Source organism: Crassostrea angulata, chromosome 7 (genome assembly GCF_025612915.1).
Source record: "Crassostrea angulata isolate pt1a10 chromosome 7, ASM2561291v2, whole genome shotgun sequence".
Classification (NCBI taxonomy): Eukaryota; Metazoa; Mollusca; class Bivalvia; order Ostreida; family Ostreidae; genus Magallana; species Magallana angulata.
In genome coordinates, this window is record NC_069117.1 from 55,026,502 (window position 1) to 55,050,237 (window position 23,736).

The 23,736-nt window shown below is 34.9% G+C and overlaps 2 protein-coding genes across 4 annotated transcripts; both read right to left on the reverse strand.

Annotated features, from left to right (window-relative positions):
- Positions 1-88: 88 nt before the first annotated feature.
- On the reverse strand, positions 89-11,836 carry LOC128192456 (mucin-2-like). Of its 2 annotated transcripts, XM_052865132.1 has the most exons (19): positions 11,674-11,835; positions 10,163-10,365; positions 10,004-10,084; positions 9,748-9,892; positions 9,549-9,666; positions 9,187-9,283; positions 9,019-9,096; positions 8,743-8,885; positions 8,579-8,616; positions 8,366-8,471; positions 7,624-7,779; positions 7,016-7,148; positions 6,339-6,458; positions 6,186-6,237; positions 5,949-6,080; positions 4,835-4,960; positions 2,227-4,491; positions 2,024-2,147; positions 89-1,831 (listed from the first exon to the last, which is right to left on the reverse strand). In XM_052865132.1, exons 1-18 carry the CDS (start codon positions 11,759-11,761, stop codon positions 2,038-2,040), a joined length of 4,191 nt encoding a protein of 1,396 aa, XP_052721092.1. In that variant the 5' UTR covers positions 11,762-11,835; the 3' UTR covers positions 89-1,831; positions 2,024-2,037. The 2 variants fall into 2 exon arrangements, with proteins under 2 accessions (XP_052721092.1, XP_052721093.1); XM_052865133.1 differs by lacking the exon at positions 2,024-2,147 and having other exon boundaries at positions 11,674-11,836.
- Positions 11,837-17,487: 5,651 nt separating this feature from the next.
- Positions 17,488-23,005, reverse strand: LOC128155235 (flavin-containing monooxygenase 2-like). 2 transcript variants are annotated; one of them, XM_052816846.1, is made up of 6 exons: positions 22,858-23,005; positions 21,613-21,840; positions 20,849-20,987; positions 19,392-19,525; positions 18,423-18,600; positions 17,488-18,220 (listed from the first exon to the last, which is right to left on the reverse strand). In XM_052816846.1, the coding sequence occupies exons 2-6, from the start codon at positions 21,819-21,821 to the stop codon at positions 17,591-17,593; spliced, it is 1,290 nt and encodes a 429-aa protein (XP_052672806.1). In that variant the 5' UTR covers positions 21,822-21,840; positions 22,858-23,005; the 3' UTR covers positions 17,488-17,590. The 2 variants fall into 2 exon arrangements, with proteins under 2 accessions (XP_052672806.1, XP_052672805.1); XM_052816845.1 differs by having other exon boundaries at positions 22,845-23,001.
- Positions 23,006-23,736: the final 731 nt, after the last annotated feature.

Below are 23,736 nucleotides of genomic sequence, written 5' to 3' on the forward strand. Positions count from 1 at the left end.
ATAGGTAAATTACATGTACGTTGACCTGTAGTACATATAGATCTATTTCATACTGGCAGAGAAAAGATTATCTATATCAAGATTGAAAGTTCTTTTTCCCTCACTCCATTTGATACTTTATTCATAATGTTCTCAGTGCCAAATACATCGGGATCAGTGAGGTTTTTTTTATCATTTCTCTTTGAAAAAGTTGTCAGGGCGGCGAAATCAAAAGAAAACGTAGTGGTTGTTTATTTACATGCACATTTACAAGGAAAGGATTTGTAGGAAATTTACTTTAAGTTTATTAACAAATGCAATGATGTTTGACTTGTAATTAAAACTGAGTATTTGGTTTAACTGTTATTGATTTGTATAAACTTTACAGAGAATGGTGCACTCTAATGTTCTTCCATTTTTGATCGTCACTTTACATGTACATGTATATATTGTAATTAATTGAGCCGTGTTCGTTTCCAAAAGACATGTGTATGATAGCAATTTATGATTGTACAGTAAATAAAACACACGGAGAAAAGTAAAGGATAAACCTGCATCTTCCTGCTTCATAAGGCAACGTTTTATGTCTGTTTCGTTCGTTGAACACTTCACTGTGGTTACCGAGACAAAAACAAGATGTATCTTTTACACATTAACTCACTGACCCTAGAAATCAAAGAAACTTTTCAAACAAAACGAATACTTGATTTGGTTATCCGAGGATATGTGATTATCTATACTTTATGGAATAAATTACGTGCTACATTCAAATAAATTATTATTTTATTTTCTATATAGTACATAAAAACATTTGATATGTAATAAATTAGAATTCCATTTTCCGGCAACAATTCGTCCATCACAAAATGTCTGACTTTAGTTGTACATTTATAATTATTTATAGTTGAGTGTTCATGTCATTTCGTGACTTAAACATATGAGTCGACAATAAAACAGTTAGACAGAAGGAAAATATCAAGGTTATGGGTATTTTGATACATTTGACATCACTTCACAGATTCCGGTCGTAAACTGTTCCATCAGAACAAGTTGGGTTGTGTCGGACACATTTGTATCAAGTAATTGCGATTGATATTCAGAAAGATACGGCCTTGATATAATAAATTGGTTGATGTAATGATAGTTTCTGTCAGGAATTTACCAGAGCAAAAAATGTATCCGAAAATTTTGGTTCAAGACGAAGTCAGGTTCTTTCGACATCACGCTTGCTCTTGCTTCTTTGCATGCGCTTTTTTAGAAGTGTTACTTGAGTTTAAAATTTCCAAACATTTTTGCTGACTTGGACAAAATTCAATTACATGTATTTAGGATTTTTTTAAAGTCCAAATACCTAATTTGGACCATCTTGATTTTCCAAAAGTTCATAATTTTCCCCAATTCATTAAGATATGCTGGAATCCTGTAAAAATTATGTTATCTGTCAATTTTTAGCGCATTAATCCGTTACTCTTTTTACTGCTTCTCTTGTCAAGAATTATGATACAGTACCAATAAGCGGAAGCATTGTAGTTAGTTTGCGTTCCATAGTTCCCACACATTTCCATGGGAGGAGGCTGTAGTGTTGATATGGAAGCCAGCTGTCTTGGTTCACAGGCACAACTCTTTGTTGACCACAAGAAACGCCACCAAAGAAGACGGAACCAAGAGAGAGTGGTGGCTAGTTGACTAGTATTGTCACACGTACAAGTTGGCCATCGTTTATACATGTACGATGTTGGGATTGTACGGAGTAAGCCACGGTGGTACCCGGTCGTTACCGGTGGGGATGCTAATTATAATTTTGGTGTCAACTGTTATCTCTAAATCGACATACTCCGTTTCCTTGGTATTCCTGTAAAAATCACAAGATGCATTGTTATAGCTCTGTTTTAACTGTATTAAAATATGAATTTTGTAATCAAAATCGATTGGAAAAAAAATCTCAAATGCAGAATTAATTCATGACAATTTGTTATGTAGAGTTAGTCTATTCATATCAAATATACAGGTATATTTACCTACACAAACATACAGGTATATTTACCTAAAGAGGCAGCTTTATAAATCGTAAGACAGAGCTTTCCTTTGATGCCTTACTTTCAAAATTATGAATAAAATCAGCAGAACAACTGCTATGCCGATGGCAGCCATAACTAAAGCAAACCATGCTAAAATAAAAAAGATCGAGAGTTTACAACAAAAGATATAATTTAAAACAACGACTTCATTAAAATGCGCCTGACTTACATTCTTGAGTTACAGACGGGCGTTCTGTGTCACCCGACAGTAGTGACAGTTGTGTGGTCCGTGCTTCAAAACCAGCGCTCGTACTGACCGGGGACAGTGTTGTCCCCTTAGTTGTTTCATTTGTTGTTCTTTCCTTTGTTGTCTCTCTAGTTGTTTCTGTTGTTGTCTCTTTAACTGTTTCCTTTGTTGTCACTGCAGTTGTTGAAATGAACTCTATTGCGGTTGATTTTGTTGACGACGTAGATGTGTCTGGTAAAACCGTTTCAACTGATGTCTCTGTTGTTGTTGTGGAGGGCATTGTTATTGTTGATGTTTCAGATACCGATGCTGTTGATACTGGAGTAGAGTTATTTATAGAATTTGTTGTTGGCATCTTTGAGAATAAAGTTTGTGTTGTTTCCGGCTCAGGAGTTGTTGTTTTGAGTGTGAACGGAAGATTTGTTGATGTTATTGAAACACTCGTTGATGAAGCGAACTCAACATCGGTGGTTGTCAAAACAGTGGATGTTATCGGTGTTTTTGTTGTTATTGGAGCATAATTTTTAGTTGTTGTGAGAATTGCTGGCGATGTTGAATTTTTTGGAGTCGATGTCGTTGGAGCACGTGTTGATAGAGCAGTGGTTAATGCTGTTAATAAAGTTGTTGGTGTTGAGATACTGTAAGTGCTTGATGTGGTAGAAGTTGGTACTGGGGTTGTTGTGAACATTTTAGTTGTTGTATTGCTTGGTGTTGTTGTTGTGCTTGAATTTGTATTGGTTTTAATTGTTGTAGAAATACTTTGTGTTGCATTTGTTGCTAAACTTATGCTGGTTGTTGATGTGCTTGGTAATGTAAGTGCTGCTGTACTTGGTTTTGTTGTTAGCCTTGTTCTTCTACTGGTTGTTGTTGATGTTTCTGAAGTAATTGGTGTTGAAATTGTTGTTGTGCTTGGTGTTGTTACTGAGCCTTGGCTTCCAGTGGTTGTTGTCACTGCTGCTGTACTTGGTTTTGTTGTAAAGCTTGGTCTTCTACTGGTTGTTGTTGATGTTTTTGAAATACTTGGTGTTGAAATTGTTGCTGTGCTTGGTGTTGTTACTGAGCTTTGGCTTCCAGTGGTTATTGTCACTGCTGCTGTACTTGGTGTTGTTGTCAAAGTTGTAATTATCCTAGTTGTTGATGTTTTTGAAGTGCTTGGAGATGAAATTGTTGTTGTGCTTGGTGTTGTTACTGAGCCTTGGCTTCCAATGGTTGTTGTCACTGCTGCTGTACTTGGTTTTGTTGTTAAGCTTGGTCTTCTACTGGTTGTTATTGATGTTTTTGAAGTACTTGGTGTTGAAATTTTTGTTGTGCTTGGTGTTGTTACTGAGCTTTGGCTTCCAGTGGTTGTTGTCACTGCTGCTGTACTTGGTGTTGTTGTTAAAGTTGTGATTATCCTTGTTGTTGATGTTTTTGAAGTGCTTGGAGATGAAATTGTTGTTGTGCTTGGTGTTGTTACTGAGCTTTGGATTCCAGTGGTTGTTGTCAATGCCTCTGTACTTGGTGTTGTTGTCAAAGTTGTGATTATCCTTGTTGTTGATGTTTTTGAAGTGCTTGGAGTTGAAATTGTTGTTGTACTTGGTGTTGTTACTGAGCTTTGGCTTCCAGTGGTTGTTGTCAATGCTGCTGTACTTGGTGTTGTTGTCAAAGTTGTGATTATCCTAGTTGTTGATGTTTTTGAAGTGCTTGGAGTTGAAATTGTTGTTGTACTTGGTGTTTTTACTGAGCTTTGGCTTCCAGTGGTTGTTGTCAATGCCTCTGTACTTGGTGTTGTTGTCAAAATTGGTATTATCCTAGTTGTTGATGTTTTTGAAGTGCTTGGAGTTGAAATTGTTGTTGTACTTGGTGTTGTTACTGAGCTTTGGCTTCCAGTGGTTGTTGTCAATGCTGCTGTACTTGGTGTTGTTGTCAAAGTTGTGATTATCCTTGTTGCTGATGTTTTTGAAGTGCTTGGAGTTGAAATTGTTGTTGTGCTTGGTGTTGTTACTGAGCTTTGACTTCCAGTGGTTGTTGTCACTGCTGCTGTACTTGGTTTTGTTGTCATAGTTGTTATTATCCTAGTTGTTGTTGATGTTGCTGACTTGCTCTGTGATGTATATGTTGTTGTGCTTGGTTTGGTTGTCGATGTCGTTGAAGGTGACGCCAGTGTTGTTGTTTCGTTTCGACATGTTAAACAACAGTTCACTGCTGCTTGTTGTCCGGAACAGTCAACAGTAAGACACGTGGCCACTCTATCTCCATATTCACAGCCTTTAAATTAATTCATTAAATATTGGGTATTTTTTATTTTAATGGAATAGTTGTCACTGATATGATTAATACTTTTTAACAAAACGAGTGAGATTGGGATTGATTGCACATGTTGGGTTTTTTTTTCAAGTGAGTTTGTCTCAAATCATAGGAATAAACGTCCAGAATTATATACTAATTAAATACAAAACCAATGAATAGAGAGGAATCAAAATATATAGATAAATACCAGAACGCTTGTATGTAGAATGCGTTTTAAATAATTATCATACCGTATCATTTGATAATTGAATACACATGAAGGGGTTCCGTTGTAATGAAAATGATTGAATTTAAAAATTACCTGATATATTTGTTGAGAATTTTTTGCACGAACCACAGCATTCGTTATTTATATTTTGTTCATAGCAGTATGTACGGCGGATGAAGGTCATAAAGGAACAGTCACTCCGATCTCCGAATGGACAACCTGCAAATCATTAAAAAAAAAATAAAACAAAAAATTCGTTTTTTTTTTTAAAAATTGCTTACATTCAAACCTTAGGGGTAATATAAACAGATGGACTCAGTCATTGGAATGATGGAGATTCCTTATGAGCTTGATGACCCGCGCACCAAGTATTTGTCGAAAACTTTACGATTACCTTTTAATTTGAGCAAAATGCTGTCGATAGGTCGCTGTAAAAAGGAATACATGTACTTTATAGTAATCGATTGATCATCCGTTGGTAAATAAATTTAAATTTCCATAATGCGTATATATGTAAATATATATCGAAGTTCTCTTTGATAAATAAATGTATATTCTACACCACTTAGCTGCTATTAATTAATTGAATCCACTTATTACACATTGTTTAAAAAATTGCTTCTACCAAACGATAAACTTAAATATTTAACATGATCTATTACACATTATTATAATGTTTTTTCTTAGTGTCAAAAATATCAAGACTTCATAAACAATAAGATTGTAAGCATATTCGGTGTAGTCGATATTTACATCTACCAAGTATTATTCCCTCTATTTCCTACGGAAACCTATAGTTAATTCATAGCTCTATAGACCGTTTATCGATTGGTCGAAATCTACAGCGGCTGAAACTGACAAGAAAGTGACAGGACTGAAATTGACACGCCCTGTCTATCGACTGGTCGAGACCTACAACTACCTGAGAAAAATCACGAACTGCACGAAATAATCATGATGATGTTAGACTCAAAGTCTCACAGGAGACGATTTGGCTGTTTCTTTTAGCTAACGTACTTTTGTATATTAACAGTAATTATAATTTAGTGAATTTTACTAACTTTTTACGCTCATTTTATTAATTAGTAAAAAGAAAGATGTAAATATAAACAGTAAACGTGGGTTATGTATTTTTTCTGCAATGTCGCTACCTTCATATTCCGAATGAATCACCAAAGAAAGCATTTTATTGTTTAAATGAACTCACTCTTGTCATTGGACCGGATCGACTCACAAGAATGACAACACTTCCGGTAGTCGTTACCATAACAACCCCAAGGTTTTTTCGAAATCATATCTGAACAAAAATTGCCTGGTTCGTCACCAAATAAACAGTTTTCTAAAAAAAAAAAGTTTACTGTTTATTTAAAGATGATCTGCAACATGTAATTTCTACATCCAGAAAAAATTGAAGATAAACTAATAATACAAGCACAAAACCAACCATCAGCACTTGGACTAGAGCTATTGTAGGAACAAGTTCCATCTTGGCACCACTGTAGAATACAAAGAAATGACATTATAGATTTATACTCATTTTATGTTGGTCTAAAAAAAACCATACACGTCCTATCATGAAGTATTAGGATTAACTTGCCTTATGATTTCCACAAGTAGTTCCGTCGGCCGGCAGAATGGCGCTACAACTTCTACCATCCGGGGATCTGCATTTCAGACTCGTGCACATTTCATTGACATTGGATGAGATGTACATATCCTACAAATAAACTACTGAAAATAAACTTAGGAAGTGATGGCTATTAAAAATGACAACGCAAATATTTAGCTTGGATGCGATTTATCATAAAATAAAGTGAAAGACTATCGTGTTTTAGTGTTATAAAGTTGAAAGGCAAATATATATGAATATTGAAAACTATTTTTGTGTTTGATAGGAGAATCAAAATATAAGACCGTCAGTTGATGCGAATGAATTCAAAGTGTCGCGTAAAAAATTAAAATGTATTTTGATTAGGTATATTTTCCTTTCTTGGTCGTACTCAGCTATAAAATTAATGCAAGTTGGAAGAATTCTCGTGAGGTGAGACATGCTCGATTTTGAAACACGATACAGAGGCAACATAAATGAAATAGCGGCCATATTGCTGGGGACTGCGAGACATGATGATGCACATCAAATACATCTAAATCTTTCCAAATATTATCTTTCTTTAGCTGCCGGACTTTATATGGCATCTAAACTTGGACTTTCAACGGATTAGGAAAGCCAAGCATTTAACCAAACATTGAAGCAATGGTATTTCACTAGCTTACCCTACAAATGACGGACCCGTCGCCGATACTGAGCTCGCACTGTTTGTCTGCCGTGTACATCTGACCAATGGAGCTGTATGTATAACCCTGTAGTGCTTCAGCGGTTGATGTCTCTTGTAATAGACAGTTAGATCTGCGTGCAACGGAAAACAAATCTTATAGCAATAAAAAACAAACAAACTTATAAAGCAGTGACATCTAAGAGCGACCTAGCAGTACCAATGAAAAACCATAACCAAAAGTTTTGTGCATCTATAGAGTGATCAGTTAATTACCGGTATTGATGAAACATCATCTTTGAAGGACTTCGGTAACAATTAAGAGCTTCAAAGGAATTTGATTTGCAAAACAGAAAGGCTACAGAAGATTTTGACGAATGAAAGAGTGCTTCGAAGAAATTGACTTATGAAAGAAATCTTAAAAGAGAATTACAATAAAAGCTTCGAAAATATTTGACTTAAGAAAGAGAACTTTGAAGAAATTTGAGTTAGTAAAGAAATTTTGAAGAAATGTAACTCACGATAGAGAACTTAGAAGAGATTTGACTTGCGATGGAGACTTTGAAGGAATTTGACTGATAAAAAAGAGCTTTAAGGAATTTGACTTACGATAGAGAGTTGATATGGTTTGTTATCTGGGTCATGGAGCAGGAAGAGAACCTCCAGGGATTGGTGGAACCGGCCCGCGGGATGACGACAGCGGACATGACGTAACCATCATCCGGGCATGTGTTATTCCCGACAGCCTCGTGCGTGGCCCCTAAACTTAATCATTTATTGTTTCATTAAATGGTATTTTCAACCAAACATTTTAAAAGAAAATGAAATATATTATGTACTTTTACTAATTAAAAATGAAAAAAAATAATCACCATATTTAAGCTGTTGAGTTAGAAAGGTACATGTACATATACATATACAAAAATTATAATTATACTAGTTTGTTAATACACAACTAGCTGGGGTTTTTTTAACTCCAGATATTTTCAAACTAGACATATAAAGATATAATTATACTTCTTTGTAAATACATAACGACCTTTAGATATTTTCAACATAGACATAATATTTTAAGGAGGTCAAGAAATTACCCACTTATAATAGATGCACCTTGATTTTTTAAACAGATGATTTGTTAGGCTATAAACTATTATTCAGTAAAGAAACGTTCCATAAATATTAGCTTTTTATTTGAGTATCTGAGTATCTTTACACAGAACTCTTCTATAAACGGAGATTAAAAAAACAGTCTAAAAATGACCCTCTTAAACAGAGAAATATATATTAGAAAAAAAAATTGAAAAGGTTTTAGCGTAGAATGTATTTTAAATAACAGACGAGTTTCTCTTACCTATGGCCCAATTCGTGAGCTGCAATAGCGGAACTAATGAAGTCAAAATTTTCTTCGACAAGAGAAAAGGATTTGGATGAACAGATAGAGCCTATGTATGCTAATCCTGCAAAATAATATACCAATGATTTTAACACTTAATTATCTTATTTTAAAATAAATTGTTTTTTTCTAATTGATGACAACAATGATTTCAGTTATGTAACAACATACCTGTAGTGTCCGTCTGATTGTTAAGTGCAATGTCATACCTGAAAACAAATGAATGAAATAAATGAACTTGAACTTGAACTTGATAAAGTAAGGTTCTTGTTTTAATTATTTAGAATTCATTGCAGAAAAAACATTATATTTTTTATTCTAAACAGCATACAGACCGTGTAAACAGCATAGCATGATCATGATCCGGAATAGATCCCGAACCTAACATTGAAGTCCGCCATGCCTCAAAGGAATCAAGAGCTTGGAATGAGTCTATTGTATTTTCCTCACTCGCACTTCCTGTCCATAAGTTTTCTGTCTTAAAAATCATCAAATTATCATATACTTTCATAGATTTTAAATGCGTGCATGTGCATGAGCGCGCATGTGCATGTGTATGCAAGGATGGTCATTTAAGCATGGAAAGTGCAGTGCATTGGACTTCTTCTCACCTCTGCTATGTATATCCCAGCAAATATGACGTCCATCGTAAACGATCCACCTTGAAAGTTTTTGTACCGCCCATCAACCTTGAGAGTAAAAGAACACTGCAACTTTTCTGGCTTCAATTGTATCTTTAATTAAAGGGATTTTATCATAAAACAACATGGCTGACTTACTGAGTTGATGAGGAGGGCGTAGTATTGTTTGATATCAGCGATGGTGGCGTTCCGCCTCTCCTGCTCCTCTGAGATGTTAGCATTCTGTTGGTACCAACTATAACGGACAAGAACAATTATAAATCGTTCAAATTCCGCGACTCTTTTGAAAAATATTAATCTATCTACTAGTATACTAATTGGCATTTGAATGTTTTCCTTTGTTCCACATTATCAATCCTGTTTTGCAAATGCGTTTACCTTACTAATACATGTACAAAGCTAGTACATGTATACTGCAAACATATCTAGATTATTTTAGCAATATCAAACATTTTATGATAACAAATTGTTCTCTTCTTTACAGGAATACCGGTACCTACAATTGGTAAATACTGTTGTCTACAGCAAGGAACAGTTCCACTTTGTTTTCCGAACTCGATCTCTTATGGCGCACTGGGTAATTCTTCCTTAAAGGTCTATATTGCAAGGTAGATGTATCTAAAAGAAGACACCTTGATATATGCTTATGTAAATAGGCTTCAATAATAGTATTGTTTCAGACAGAGAAAGTTTACTTACCTGATTCAATATAATCTGATCTGAGATCTGCAATCACTGCTTTCTTTGAGACAATGAAGGACACACGTGATTCTCTGGCTGAGGACTTTATTCTGGATACTGACTGAATATAGTGGTTATGATGACCAAAGGTGAAAAAACCGGACTGAAAAAATGCATGATGTAAGTTGTTATTATCATATGTGGTTAAAAACATTAAAGCAAACTGTTTATATAATTGAATTAGCCCGCCATTGTTTTATACCATATTACATACCATATCATGATGTCCGTCGTTGGGACCTTTGACTTGAATCGATGCACCGTGCCGTGGGTCCTGGTAAAACCTGTCGCCATTCTGTAAACAGTGGTTTAGATGAGTGAAGGAGAATCAACATGGTACAAAAACTAGTGTAAATTTTCATAAATCACTGACCCATTGTTGATTGTGGCAAGTTTCCTTTTGTTGGGAATAGACCTTGACACACCCAGACAATCGTGGGTTAAAGGTCAAGGACAGTCTTATCGAACGCCCACCAATTACTATAAATAGACGAAACTTGGAGGACAAACGGCTCGTGTCACGTCGCCACCTTGGAGATGGTGAAAAATGTTGGTACACCTTGCCTTGAACTAAATCTGCAAAAATATGTAGATGCATTAGTATAAACCATTTACATTATTAAAATCATAGCGTTGACATTGCTAAGCCTGCCGGGATATTTCCTCATTTTACGGTATTGTTGTTTATTTGGGGGAAATTTTTGCTGCCAAGACGCATTCCAGTATAGGTGTTAACGTAACACATAATTTTCAACACATTTTGTCTGGTCCCACAGTCTCAAAGGATCCAATTTCCGATTTAAACTGACATTAATAACAGGATAACCGTTTAAATGGTTTCAAAATACCCCTTTCTTTCACTAGAAACCTATATGTTTTGCAGATCTTTGGATGTGAATGTCATTATCTAGAACTCGGCTGTTCTGTCTGGTACCGATTGCGTAATGACATAGGATCAGACCATGTATGGTCTCGTACTGATGATCTCATGTGGTTCGTCATGTTTGAAAATAACGTGATGCCAAAACTGATTATTTCTGAGACTCTGTGGTGTTTGAGGAGGCTGGGTGGTCAACATATTCACCATCAGATCTGCCTTTAACTTTTGAATATGACCTTTTGGGCCATACATATAAAAATTATTTAGTAAAGAAAAAATTTACTTATTTTAATTTACTTATATCTTTATTCAAGGCTCTCCGTCCAAAGGAGGTAAATATAGCCTTAAAATGGCCATGACCATCCAGCCTCCTTACTTACTGGTCCTATCACCGTGACGTTGTATGTCCCGTGGATTACACCCAAACACAGTCTCCCCATCTCATACACCCAAACACAGATCCCCAAACTCAAGTAAAAATTGTAGGGTTTTGTAAAAATGTACCATGCTTTTGAAACTGGACCATTTTAATATCATTTTTTCACATATTTCGAAATGTCTGTTCATTCTTGAGGGCTTGGCCATTTTAAAAATACCCACGCACGTTACAAAAAAATCTAGTTCATTCATGAATATGAATCACGTATCCTTAGAAAATATAATCTTGTAAATCGAAAACAATCCCATTTAATTTATAAAGAATGATTAATTTCTGTATATACTTAATGACTCCCGAAAAAGGCACAAAGATCCATTGTTTTTTTTTAAATAGAACACAATTAAAGCTGCGGCCTCTGGTATGTGGTACATGTATCTGTATTCAATTTGGATAATTACTTGATAATTACTAATACATGTATATACCTCCCTTTTGGATTTCGGCTTCAGACATCATATGAGATTAGAACACGCACCTGTTTTATGATCATCAACAAACACTTCTTCGATTGCAAACAAATCAATAAGCGTTACATTGACTAAATGAATTATTTATATCTACTTACCTTGCTTAAGGCCCCCGGGAAGCTTTAGAAGGTACCCTTGTTGAACACAAACCGAAAGCACACACCCTATGACATAGTACATCAACATTGCATTAACTAAAGTCCTGTTTATACTCGAACGCCAGTTCACAAAGATACCCGATTCTCTAGTAGCAGTTCCAATTATGTTACGGGTATTTAAAAATCGTTGAATGTCGGTGCAGCTCCTTTGTTCGGAGGGTCTAATTTCATTCTGGGTTTTTACCCAGCAATTATTGTACTATTACGGTGTATGTAACCAGACATTGCTTTTAGTAAATATTTATATTAAATAAAGTCAAGACCTTGCACATTGTGCATTTTGTAAAGTACTCACAATATTCAGGCCACAAAATCTGCAGTATAAAATTAAGTGATAAAAATAATTTAAAATTCACGTCATACTTCGGGTAGACTTTCTTTACTAACTGTATTTGATACAAAGTCATAACTGATTTTATATAGAAGAGAAATAAAATCTTTTGGGGCACTTAGGATGGTTTGCTACTAAGAGTCTAATCGGCTTTCTACAGTGCTAAAACTGCGCAAGAATGTCATTTTCTCTTTTTACGGTAATATATTAGTAATCATCATATCAAATAGAAAAAAGAAAATTGCTCTTATTTACATATGTTCACAGATTTCTATGATATTTTTTCAAAAAGTATTTGAAAAGAAGACTAATACGAAGCATGGTTTTAATATCATCAATTCAAATGGATGATTAAAGGAACATGGACACGGTTTTAGACGAAAATTTTATTTTTTGATTTCTACGTATAAAATAGTTTACTTTTGTATTTTGAATGATTTGTCAAAATCTATATGTTAAAAGTCATGTTACAAGCGAGATATAGAGGAATTAAGTCATTGTTATGTAAATAAAGCTCGAGTCTTATATTTGTTTACAAATACTGTAAAGTAAATAAATTGTCATTTCTTTATCAAAATAACTTGTGGAAACAAGATAGACTGATTCAATGGTTTATAAATAATTTCTTCACAACAAACAGCAATATTAAATAGAAACATACCAATACAACAGACATGTAAACATTAATAGGACTCGAGCTTTGTTTACAAAACAAAGAAATCTAACCTCGGTAACTCGCTTGTAACTCGATATTTGACTTTCAAATTTTGTTTAAGCATTGAAAACATCTATATTAACAATTCCAGACATAAAAATTAAAAAAAATGAATTTTGAAAATTTTGAGCTCAAATCGTGTTTAAGTCTCATTAAATCATCTACAATGTAACACGTTATGACGTTATGAACGGATGAATTTTAAACTATTTATTTGCAAAAGTTATGAATAGAAGATCGAGGCAGAAGACTGCTGAAGAGCCTGTCCGGAAAAAATTGTAAACAAAATGGCATTTATGTTGAGTCGGAAATAGATAGTTTTATTGTGTCTTTTATGCTCGTACCACCTACTTTGGTGGAAAATAAAATACTGACTTTGTTGTTATAATAAGTTTGTTAATAGACTAATAATTTTTTTTATCAATGCCACTTAACTTTGTCTCAACTTAACAAAGGGACAATTACCCCAATTGGCTATTACATATACATAAGTGAAAATCAAACCCCTGGGTATAATAATTTAAGGTTCTCGACACCCCGTGACTTTTACTTTCTGTGACCGTGCGTCACAGCATGGCGATTTCAACGTACTGTGAATACCAACGAAATTCTACATCTTTAGTTTACATGTAAACTTCTTGTTTCCATAGCCGATTCCTGTGTTCTTCAAACGTGTTCGCTCTGCGGTTCATATTTCACAAATCTGTTTCCACACGCAGCATGTTCCTGCTAAAGTCTCTCCGACTTGCACAATGACTGGTGGAATAGCATATCAAACAACTTTGCTATAAACCTCGGGGGAGAACTATGCAGCCTTACAGAAAACGAACTCTTTATTGTCCTCTTAGGCCGCCATACTCTAACTGTTCTGTCCGTTTCGGAAGAAAAGGAAACGCAACAGCAGTCTTCTTGTGTAATGTTGTGGCAAATAAAAGTGTCTCTGTGACAAGTGACATGTACTGATTTTATACTGTTTATTTACAGGCACGTAGCATCGTTTTTGAAAGTGGGTGGGGGGGGGGGGGCAGACCCATCCAAAAAATCTTGACAAGCAAAAAAAAAAAAAAAAAAATAAGCCAAATTTAAAGGTTCCAAAAATCTTCAAAATCCTAATCCGTGGGCGGGGGGGGGGGGGGGGGGGGGGGGGGGCGGGGGGGGGGGGGTAGACTCAACTGTACTTCCAAAAAAAATTCTTCCCTTCCAAATTTTTTTCTCCTCCAAATCATGAAATTCCTAATCCGTGGGGGGGGGGGGGGACTTCGATTTTACTACTAATTTCCTTATTTTCATATCAATTTTTTACTAACTTCAAAAAAAGTGGGGGGGCCAACTCGATGATAATTCATTTTTTTATATGTTAATTTTCAAAAAATTGTTCCTGCGAGAAAAAGTGGGGGGGGGGGGGGGGGGGCAGGCCCCCCCTGCCCCCCCCCCCCCCCTGATGCTACGTGCCTGATTTATGTGTATTTCTACTCTCTCTCTCTCTCTCTCTCTCTCTCTCTCTCTCTCTCTCTCTCTCTCTCTCTCTCTCTCTCTCTCTCTCTCTCTCTCTCTCTCATGACATTCTAGACTTTAATGTAACGGTCTTGATATCATGTCCATTATGTATGTGTATTTCTCTCTCTCTCTCTCTCTCTCTCTCTCTCTCTCTCTCTCTCTCTCTCTCTCTCTCTCTCTCTCTCTCTCTCTCTCTCTCTCTCTCCTCTCTCTCTCTCTCTCTCTCTCTCATGACATTCTAGACTTTAATGTAACGGTCTTGATATCATGTCCATTGTAAATACGTTTATATTTATTTGATTATGTAATTTATTTACTGTAACATTAATCTCTATACAGAGGAAATTAAAAGATGAATTAATAAAGTAGCACAATGGATACAGTTTGTGATAATGCGGGTCACGAGTTCAATCACAGCAGGGTCCTTTGTGTATCATGCTAGAATTCCATATCCCTAAGGAAAATAGGGAAATTTGGGCTTTATTTATAAAATACACTAGATTTTGACCCGTGCGTGCACGGGTTGACATAGCATATGATATCGGACATTTACGAAATAGATACATCGACACACCGTATATTGTTGACATTTGCATTACCAAGCTTTAAGCCTACAATAATGCTATTAATTTCACTACATTCTGCTGAGTTGGAATAATATAATCTGTGTCTGCCTCCCATATACCCGAAATGTAGCAGAAAATCGCATAATCGCTCCAAAACGATTTTGGAGAAAATTAATAAAGTTGCATTGAAAATAACAGTCAAATTGTTCATAACAAACCATGTTGAAGCTGTAAATACCTTTCTTCGAAAAGTTTAATTTTATAATTGCAGAATTCAACATTTCTTCAACAACGTTTTTTACACCGTGGCACCATGTTGACAATCAAAACTCCCGGTTTTTTTTTTATAGTAAATGCACTGTGTTAGAGTTGTCACCCGTATATCTTTGATGAACAGAAAAAAAAATTCTAATGAAAATTTATACGCATTTGTTTTATCGTCTCTGAGTTTATCCATTCAAATGTGATAAATAAAGAGCCTCCCATGATTTACCGTGAATGTAATGCGCATGCGCAAAATTGTAAAATCCAAAAAATTCAGATGATTTCCGGAATTTTTTGAGGAATTTTCGTTGATTATTAATTAGCGAAGCTTGATTGAGAAAAAATAAAAACAAATTGGTAATCTTCAAGTACCAATGATGTTTAGAATATATATAACAAAAGACAGTACTCTTCCGGTTAATTGGTATTAAAGCTAAAAAATTCGAGTCTATTATTTTAATATAGTAGTATAGATGAAGCCGTGCCTTGAGTTTATAAAATGCACCTTATTGTTGCATAAACAGTGAGTGTGGTTGTTTATCTTTTAATAAGTCTTTAAAATAAACTATCCTTTTGTATTTTGCAATTAATCTTTATGGTGCAGGTACATACACATGTATATGTTTGTGTATTTTCTATTTATTTTCTGACAAAATATCTAGATGCCAGAGGTTTAACAATTTTTTTTGGATAATTTTTACAACTTTAAGCCACTTCACACGAGTTAAAAAATTTAACTAGGACGGAAATACTCTGCCTGGGGAAATCAACTTTTAAAAACCTCCGACAATCTGATTTACAAAGAATCCTCGATGCTCCTGATTAACGATTCGTCGTTAAAGCTATACACGCTATAATTTGCGTCAATTTTGAATAAAGGGGAAAATGTATGTGTTTGATTACTAATAAAAGTTACCTTTATGCTGTTAATTATAATGCTCAATTCGATCACGTAACAAATATATCAAATATTAAACAATAAAAAATATTTATTTTCCTGCCAGGAAAGTAATGCCTCCTCGTGAATATCAATCTATCACGTGATATCGACAGCTAAATTTAGCCTATCATACCAAAACTGGTGAAGGGTCAACATCTTCATAATTATGATAGTTTCACAAAGGAAAGGATATTTTCAGTAAAGCATAAATTTGTCCGATATACGAGTACAAACAAAAGAAAAAAATAAAAGCCTGTGAGTAGATATGAATACTTCCTTTAAAAAAATGACGTAGGCCTGTGTTTTTCCCCTATGTGCTATTTATAGATCCTATAAGTAAGGGTATCGTGAATGACAAACGTATTTTACTCATTATACATGTATGTATTTCAAATTAACAACTGTTAAGCATATTAAAAATCAAGTTGGATATTTAATTAGGCAAACAATAACGACCACCTAGTTCTCCGCGGACATGCACAATGAGGTCGGTTTGCTCTTCCTTCATCAATATTCATGAAAAGGTGGCAGGAAAATAAACAATTAAAAATCTATATCTTTGTAACGAGATGGAATTCACCATTGTAATTTACAGATTAAGGATAACTTTTATAAGAAGACAAACACATGCGTTTTCACTGTCATTCAAAATTGACGTAAATTATAGCGTGTATAGCTTTAAACAGTGAGGAGCATTTGGGATAAAGTTTTAATCAAATTGAAAAAACCGACAGAAGTCCTTCTACTATTCACTGCTTAAATTTTACAATGTCCATCATTATGTTCTTATGAATGTGAATTAAAATGGAATGGGACACCTCCATAATTGTGACGAACTTTCTTTCGAAATAAACGATAAACGAACAGTAATTTTGTACACTTTTTTTCAGATCTGATGACAAACAAAATAAATGGTGCAATTGATAGGATTATGCAATAGCTAATTATACTATTATAAGTCACGAGTTGAATTCCGCTGGGGAATATTTGAATTTTATAACTGTAATTCATTATCAAATTAAGTACAATCTGAAATTTTTAAAGCTGTGATTGTGAGGTTTACTCGATTTTTAAAAAATCTCTAGTAAAACTGAAGGGTAATTCTACATATGACGTTGGATGAAGCTGATGTGGTTTGTATGTTTACATGTATACAGTTCATTATCTTCATCCGAAAATTTTGCGAATATAAAATTGATTATTTTCATAAAGTGGCATCTGTTCTTTAATTTCTGGAAACAATATTTATCAATGACCCATCATGTAGTTCATCTATATTTAATACAATATTAAAGTATCGTTTGCAGTTGTTAGTCTTTGATGGTGGAATGTAATATAAAAGTTAAATTTGATGCAAATAAAAGGTGAATTGAGGAAATAAGAGGTCATCAAATTGTAAAATTATGATTTACGATTCGAAAAGACCTTGGACAAAAATCTGTTAACAACTACAACTGATATTTATTGAACGAGATTCATATCCACAAGGTATCAACAACAAAACAATGAAACGGGAGAATGTTCTTTAAAATGGGTGCTAGGCATCACTTGTTTAAAACTTTGAATGAATCGGGCCCAGTGACTTGGTAGTCTATGGAGTTGAAGCCCAGGAGATTGTTGAATCTCTCCAGCATCACATAGTCATTTAGCTTCTCCATCACTGGGGGGAGGGGCTCAATGCCCGCCCACTCAGCCAGCTCCTTGTTGAAGCGCCACTGACGATCCTCGTCCCCAAAGAAGTGGTAGTAAGTTTTGGGCTTCCCTGCATCCAACAGATCCTGATATTCTTGATCACTCTCGCGTTTCATTTCCTCCTTCGACGGAAGTGGCGCCCTTCCCTCTAGAGCAGCGACCGCGACTTTGGACTGATTGTGTATTTGCGGAAAGTGATTCCACTGCTTCGGGATCCCGACAAAGATTAGGTTGGGGTAATCTATGTGGACCATGTGCTTGTAGAGCGGTGTCACCCTCTCATTCTCCGTACTGATCAGGCCTTCCTGAAGGAACGGGAAGCTGTATTTGTATCCGGTGCAGAATATGACAGAATCCACTTCCGCTTCCGTTCCATCGGTAAAAACGGCTGTTGTTTCGGTCATGCGCACGATTGACGGTTTCTGTATGATGTCATCTGGGAATGAGGGCGACATGGTCTTCCTTCTGTGACATGCGTAAACCTTTACAATAGAATGGAGATGGAATGATATCATCCTTTTTAAAATTTTAAATTCTTGATAATTTTTATTTGTAAATAACAATTATTATCAAGAATCTAAAATATTGTAGATGATAACAGCATACAAGAAAATGCACAGAACTTGCTTCTCTATAACTGCTTATTATTGGACTTAATAATAATACTAGATTAAAAAGTCTTACTCTTTTTGCTTGGGTCGAAACTTGAATTGCGATGTCTTCTCCCGAGTAATGCATCCCGAGCACGGCTACTCTTTGATTGGCGAAAGACTCCACGTGACGATAGTCTCTGCTGTGTAGAATTTTCCCGCAGAATTTGTCCATATCAGCAATGTCGGGAATGTTCGGTTTGGAATCGTGCCTACAAAAGTACAGACTTTGCTGACAGGATGTAATGAAGTGATAATGGAAGTGAGTCACGGCTTGGTTAATATATTAAAAGTAGCTTGAATCATACTTTTGTAGGAACAAGTTTCATAAAATCAAGTCGCCATTTTCAAAGTCACATGACTCACAACCATGAATATGATCAAGTGGTCTGTACATTTTTTGCTTTTTTTTTCAAGTGTAGGTATTTTATCTTTTAACCAAAGTTATTTATTATCATCAATATAACAAGTCAAAGATTGAAAAACTATTGATTGGAAACAATTAGAGGGTACATATACTAAAGTAAAATCAAACAAATCACCTCTATAGTAATTGCTAAAAACACAAAAGTGACGTATTCACAAACCGCCCACTCGAAGTGCTGATTGCAAAATGTACTAAATGTTCTAAGCTATCTTCTTGAATGCTAAAGACTTCAAAATCTAAATAATAAAGTTGTTTGAAATAAAAGAAACCAAAATGGTATTAAAAATGTTTGAATTTGGTATTTTACTTGGTTGTGCAATGGTATGGATGTAGGCAATGTTATTTACATTTCTTTTCAAAATCAAGTGTCATGTCAAGTGATCTATTACAATGGCTTTGTTTTCTCATGAAATCCCAAAATGATGTTAAGGGCAATGTCGAAATGTGCGAATACTTTTCGAATTCGCGTCGAATTCCCTTGGTGGTTGATAACTTTCATGTAAATTAGACACAAATATCAATGCATGCCGGGAATTTTCCTGTTTGCAATCGGGTTGAATGGGCGGTTATACATACCCATTACAGACAAACACAGCATCGAACACCTCCTGGGTGGTCTCCCCCAGTTTACGTATATCAGAGTATATGATGTTCCAGCGGACTTGGTCAGTCGTGTTGACGGGACTGACCTCTCGTACAAGCATATTGGTCTGAATAACAAATCTCTATACATCATTATCAGCCCACTGGGTGGGCGACATCTAGACCTTTTCCGGGGTCGGAGGGGACTAGGGGATGGGTGGGCAGTGTTCACACTGCAAAATCTGAACAAATGCTGAAAGCTCGAACCTACAGTATAGTCATATTGAAACGCCTCACAGTAGGTATGTGCCAAAATATTCCTTCGAATAATGTTTTTGCGTGTATCTAACTGAGAAACGTCGGAGATTATCCAAAGTCTCATCATTTTGTGGGGAGATTTCATGACTATACATAAGTTTAAGCCTTGGCATTATTTGCTCAAAAAATAAGTAAGTGTGGCGAAATGGGGCTGACAACCAAGTATATTGGCGAAATTTTGGCGAAATTGGGGATTTGGGCTTACAAAGCATGGCGAAATGGGAAAATACCAAATCCTGGCATCAGATCCAAAAAGTTTATATTGCACAAAATCGCCATTATTCTCATGCATTTTAAAAGCATATTTGGTTATTAATTCCTTAACAAAAATCTTTTACTCGATATCGAACATTTACAAAACGATATATTTCATTCAAATATTTATATTTTTCAAATATTTTCAGAAAGGAGATTGAAAAAGGTCTACATATACATCTGTAAGTAATTTGCACATCAGAAAAAAATAAAAAGAAAAGCATTTATAAATAAAAATAATTTATCTGTTTAACAACATCAAGACATTAGAAATGAATTTAAAATTTTCCAATAAACAAGCAACAGATATAAAAGTGTTAGTTATTTTTGCTCAATCATTTTTTTTCACCTTTACATGCTTAATTACACATGTTTGGACACCAAAATCCGTATGTACAACTATATAAATGTACAACCTGGGCAAACACAACACAACTCCGTCTACCTCTGTTGTATTCAACAGGTCAAGAAACAATAAACACCCCTGTTTAGTGAAGGCAACTACAGTATACAAACGTGCATCCGATAAAAACCACCAAAGTGCCAGGGAACAAATAAAACCCACTTGACTACAATTACCGTCCGCTGGCCGTTATAGACACAACTATTATGATGCAGCTTAAAAATAGCAGAGCAAGCGATTAATGAGTTCTGTCTCTTTCGTCACATGATCTCCAGGCACTGACCACCTCCGTCATACCCTGTCGTTAATTGGACCGTGCAACTATACCACACCGGTCAGCAAACACACCGGTCAGCAAACACAAAGAGACTCCCATTGGTGTTCCGTGTAAATCTCTCTAGGATTCCCAACATAGTGCCAACTTATATCCCCCAACTCTTAACAGAATTGAGTTAATCTGACAAAATGATCATACCTTGATATATTTACGAAGGTCATAATGGTCGGTGAATTCGTTCAGGTACTGGAGGCATTGTTTTCTGGAGATATAAGATTTCCATTCCTTCGGGTACTGAAACCCCGGAAATTCTTGTAGTTCTTTTGGCAAATTGGTCCTTGTTTAAAAAAAGAAAAAAGACTTTTGGTATCAAAATAGGAAGTAAAAGTATTATTAGTGACCAAACTGCAATCTGATTAGACAATACAATTAATCATATAGTCATTTATTACTCTTAAAAATCTTCTAATGAAACTATTTAAATAATTTCTTATTGCATGACAATTACATCCCGTGAAGCTCTGCCATCCAGTCAACTGAAAGGTGCCTGAATGGCTTACATTACCAAAAACATTAAGTGGACTAATTGGCATAGGTTTATCCTGCGTATCCAAGAATTGTTGAATCAAAGACAGTTGAAAACTTGTCCCTTTTTATCTAATTACGAATACTGGCGTTACTTACATTCATAAAAAGATATTACACGACAAAGAGTTGAGAAAAAATCACGGTAAAATTATGTAAGCAATAAAAAAACGTTAGCGTCGTCATACTTCTTGAAAGAATTTTACGTCGCTAATTCATTAATCAAATGCATCCAAATGTCTTATCCATACACACATACGCAACAAACAACTACAATGCTATTTCATTGACAATAAATTAACAACTCCATATATACCATGATGATGTGTAACGTGAGTCTTAATAATTATATAAAATATTCATGGTTGCAAACTAACTTGAGTTTCTTGTACATTGCGGAGTGGATAGGTACTCCGTATTCGTCACTTCCGGTCATATCAGTGTAGACCCATAATCCCCCAGGCCAAAAGTTTCGCTCGAATGCAACGATTTCATAGTCCTCTGAGCTTTGTGACAGGTGCTTGAGCGTACATAGGCCGGCTGGCCCCGCCCCGATCACTGCTATTCTCTTCTTCTCTGAAGCCATGTTTTCTCCTAAGTGTGATCTAAAATATTTGAAATATCAAATGGTCAAATATAGTCATATTAAAATAAAGTACTCAGACCATGCAGACAATCATTTAATTTTAGCACATTAGTTTGCAACAAATAAGATGTTATTTTGGCATGGTTTAAAGTTTGCGGTATATGAATTTGCTCAAGCAAAAACATTATACCTTCATTTTTTATTGTCGTTATCTCAATGAGCGTACGGGGGTCAAGCTTTTAATTGGTCTACATGTAAGTTCACAACACGTGTTAAATGGCATTTTGAGAAGGTCTGATAAAAATCAGTTCCAAGCGACCTGTTTCTATGTAGTTGCTAGAAAATCTTATTCATTGATTTATAAATCGGTTCTTTTGAAAGATCTTGTTCACATGCATAGAACGCCCTATAACAACCCTTCTGAGTTCCCCTTCCCCCTTTTTAAGCAGGTGAAATAATTTTGCTTTATACAAACTTTTTTCTTATATATATATAACCAGTCATAATTTTAAAAATTTAAATAAAAATTTGAAAAAAAATTCTAATCAAATACCCATCTAAAAAGAAATAATTTAATTTCACAATTCATTTATTCATAATTTCTTTTTTTTAATTTATAACTTTATCTTTTTGAATAAAATTTTTTATCTAATATGAAAATAAGTACGATTTATTGTAATGCTTTTTAAAGTCTATACGGATTATCAAATCAGTTAATTAGTTCTTTGAAAAGATTTCATATTATAACTATATATGGGATTCTATAGAAAATGTTTTGAAATACGCCGCATGGCCAAGGCGAGAGCAAACAGTGTGCATTGCATGTAAGGTCATTTCAAAGTAGGTCGCGAGACATATCCCGGCATATTTATATATACATCATTAAACATTTTAATTTACCAAAAAAAAAACACCAACTTTTAAAATTCATACAATAAAAAAATTCATCTTCTCCGATAGATAAAATCACAGATAAACTTCAAATAATGCTACAACAGTATACATGTATATATACAGCAATACCTGATGAGCGTACAATTATTCTCCGACAGAACTTTGTCGACGAGGGTCACTTTGACTTAGGCAATGCATGGAGGTGAGGAGTTCTTTATATTAACCGTTGTCTGGATACTCTCCAGGGGTTCACGGAGGGGATCAGGCTAGTCTAGGGATTATGATTCTATCAAGGACGAGTCCACAGAGCGGAAAATGCCACCTAATGCTAACACTAGGGGCCTAGTATGTTATTTGTACCTCACTAATGGAAAAATAAAATACAGCTGATTATTGGGAATCAGTAAAATAATTTTCCTTCGGTTGCATCAGTGTCCATGAGCGCACATACATTTGATTGGAAAAGAGCAACAAATGTGCGTGATGGAAATTTTTCTCTACGAACAAAGATCAAGCCTTGTAAGAGGTGGATCCAACGGAGAGTGCGTTTAAAGCGTCAGGAAAAAAAATAAACGTAGTATGGGCAACGAAAAAAAGCAAATTAGATATATTTTTGTAATTTACACATATTTACATATTTCTGTTTACAAAAATGTAGTAAAATTTAATGAAGACAACTGATATCGATTAAGGAAGTTAAATAGATTCTATGAATTATTAGAGGAAAAAACACTTCAAAACTCTTCATTCAAATACACAAGCGAGAGTTCTAGGAATAATGGGTATTGAATTTATTCATTTTAATTCATTTATTGCAGTATACATACATATCATTTTAGAAAACAAAAGTATTGAATTCATCCAGTTCTTTTATTGGGTTACTAAACATCTTGTATTAGGGACCATTATTTTAAGATATAATTAACATACGTGAATATGTGACAGAAATAATCTAAAAACATTCTTGATAAATCGATTCGTAAATACCAACATTGTACTAATAAAGCATGTAAAATAAGTG

What these genes read in the sequence shown, in the direction of transcription:
- LOC128192456 (XM_052865132.1), bottom strand. Translation starts at nt 11,761, where the DNA reads ATGTTGATGTACTATGTCATAGGGTGTGTGCTTTCGGTTTGTGTTCAA. An exon ending in ACGCCCTCCTCATCAACTCA is followed by an intron (nt 9,097 to 9,186) that starts GTAAGTCAGCCA and finishes TTTACTCTCAAG; the next exon opens with GTTGATGGGCGGTACAAAAA. An exon ending in AACCATATCAACTCTCTATC is followed by an intron (nt 7,149 to 7,623) that starts GTAAGTCAAATT and finishes CGTTGCACGCAG; the next exon opens with ATCTAACTGTCTATTACAAG.
- LOC128155235 (XM_052816846.1), bottom strand. Translation starts at nt 21,821, where the DNA reads ATGGCTTCAGAGAAGAAGAGAATAGCAGTGATCGGGGCGGGGCCAGCC. An exon ending in ACCTTCGTAAATATATCAAG is followed by an intron (nt 19,526 to 20,848) that starts GTATGATCATTT and finishes TTTGTTATTCAG; the next exon opens with ACCAATATGCTTGTACGAGA. An exon ending in GCTGTGTTTGTCTGTAATGG is followed by an intron (nt 18,601 to 19,391) that starts GTATGTATAACC and finishes GTACTTTTGTAG; the next exon opens with GCACGATTCCAAACCGAACA.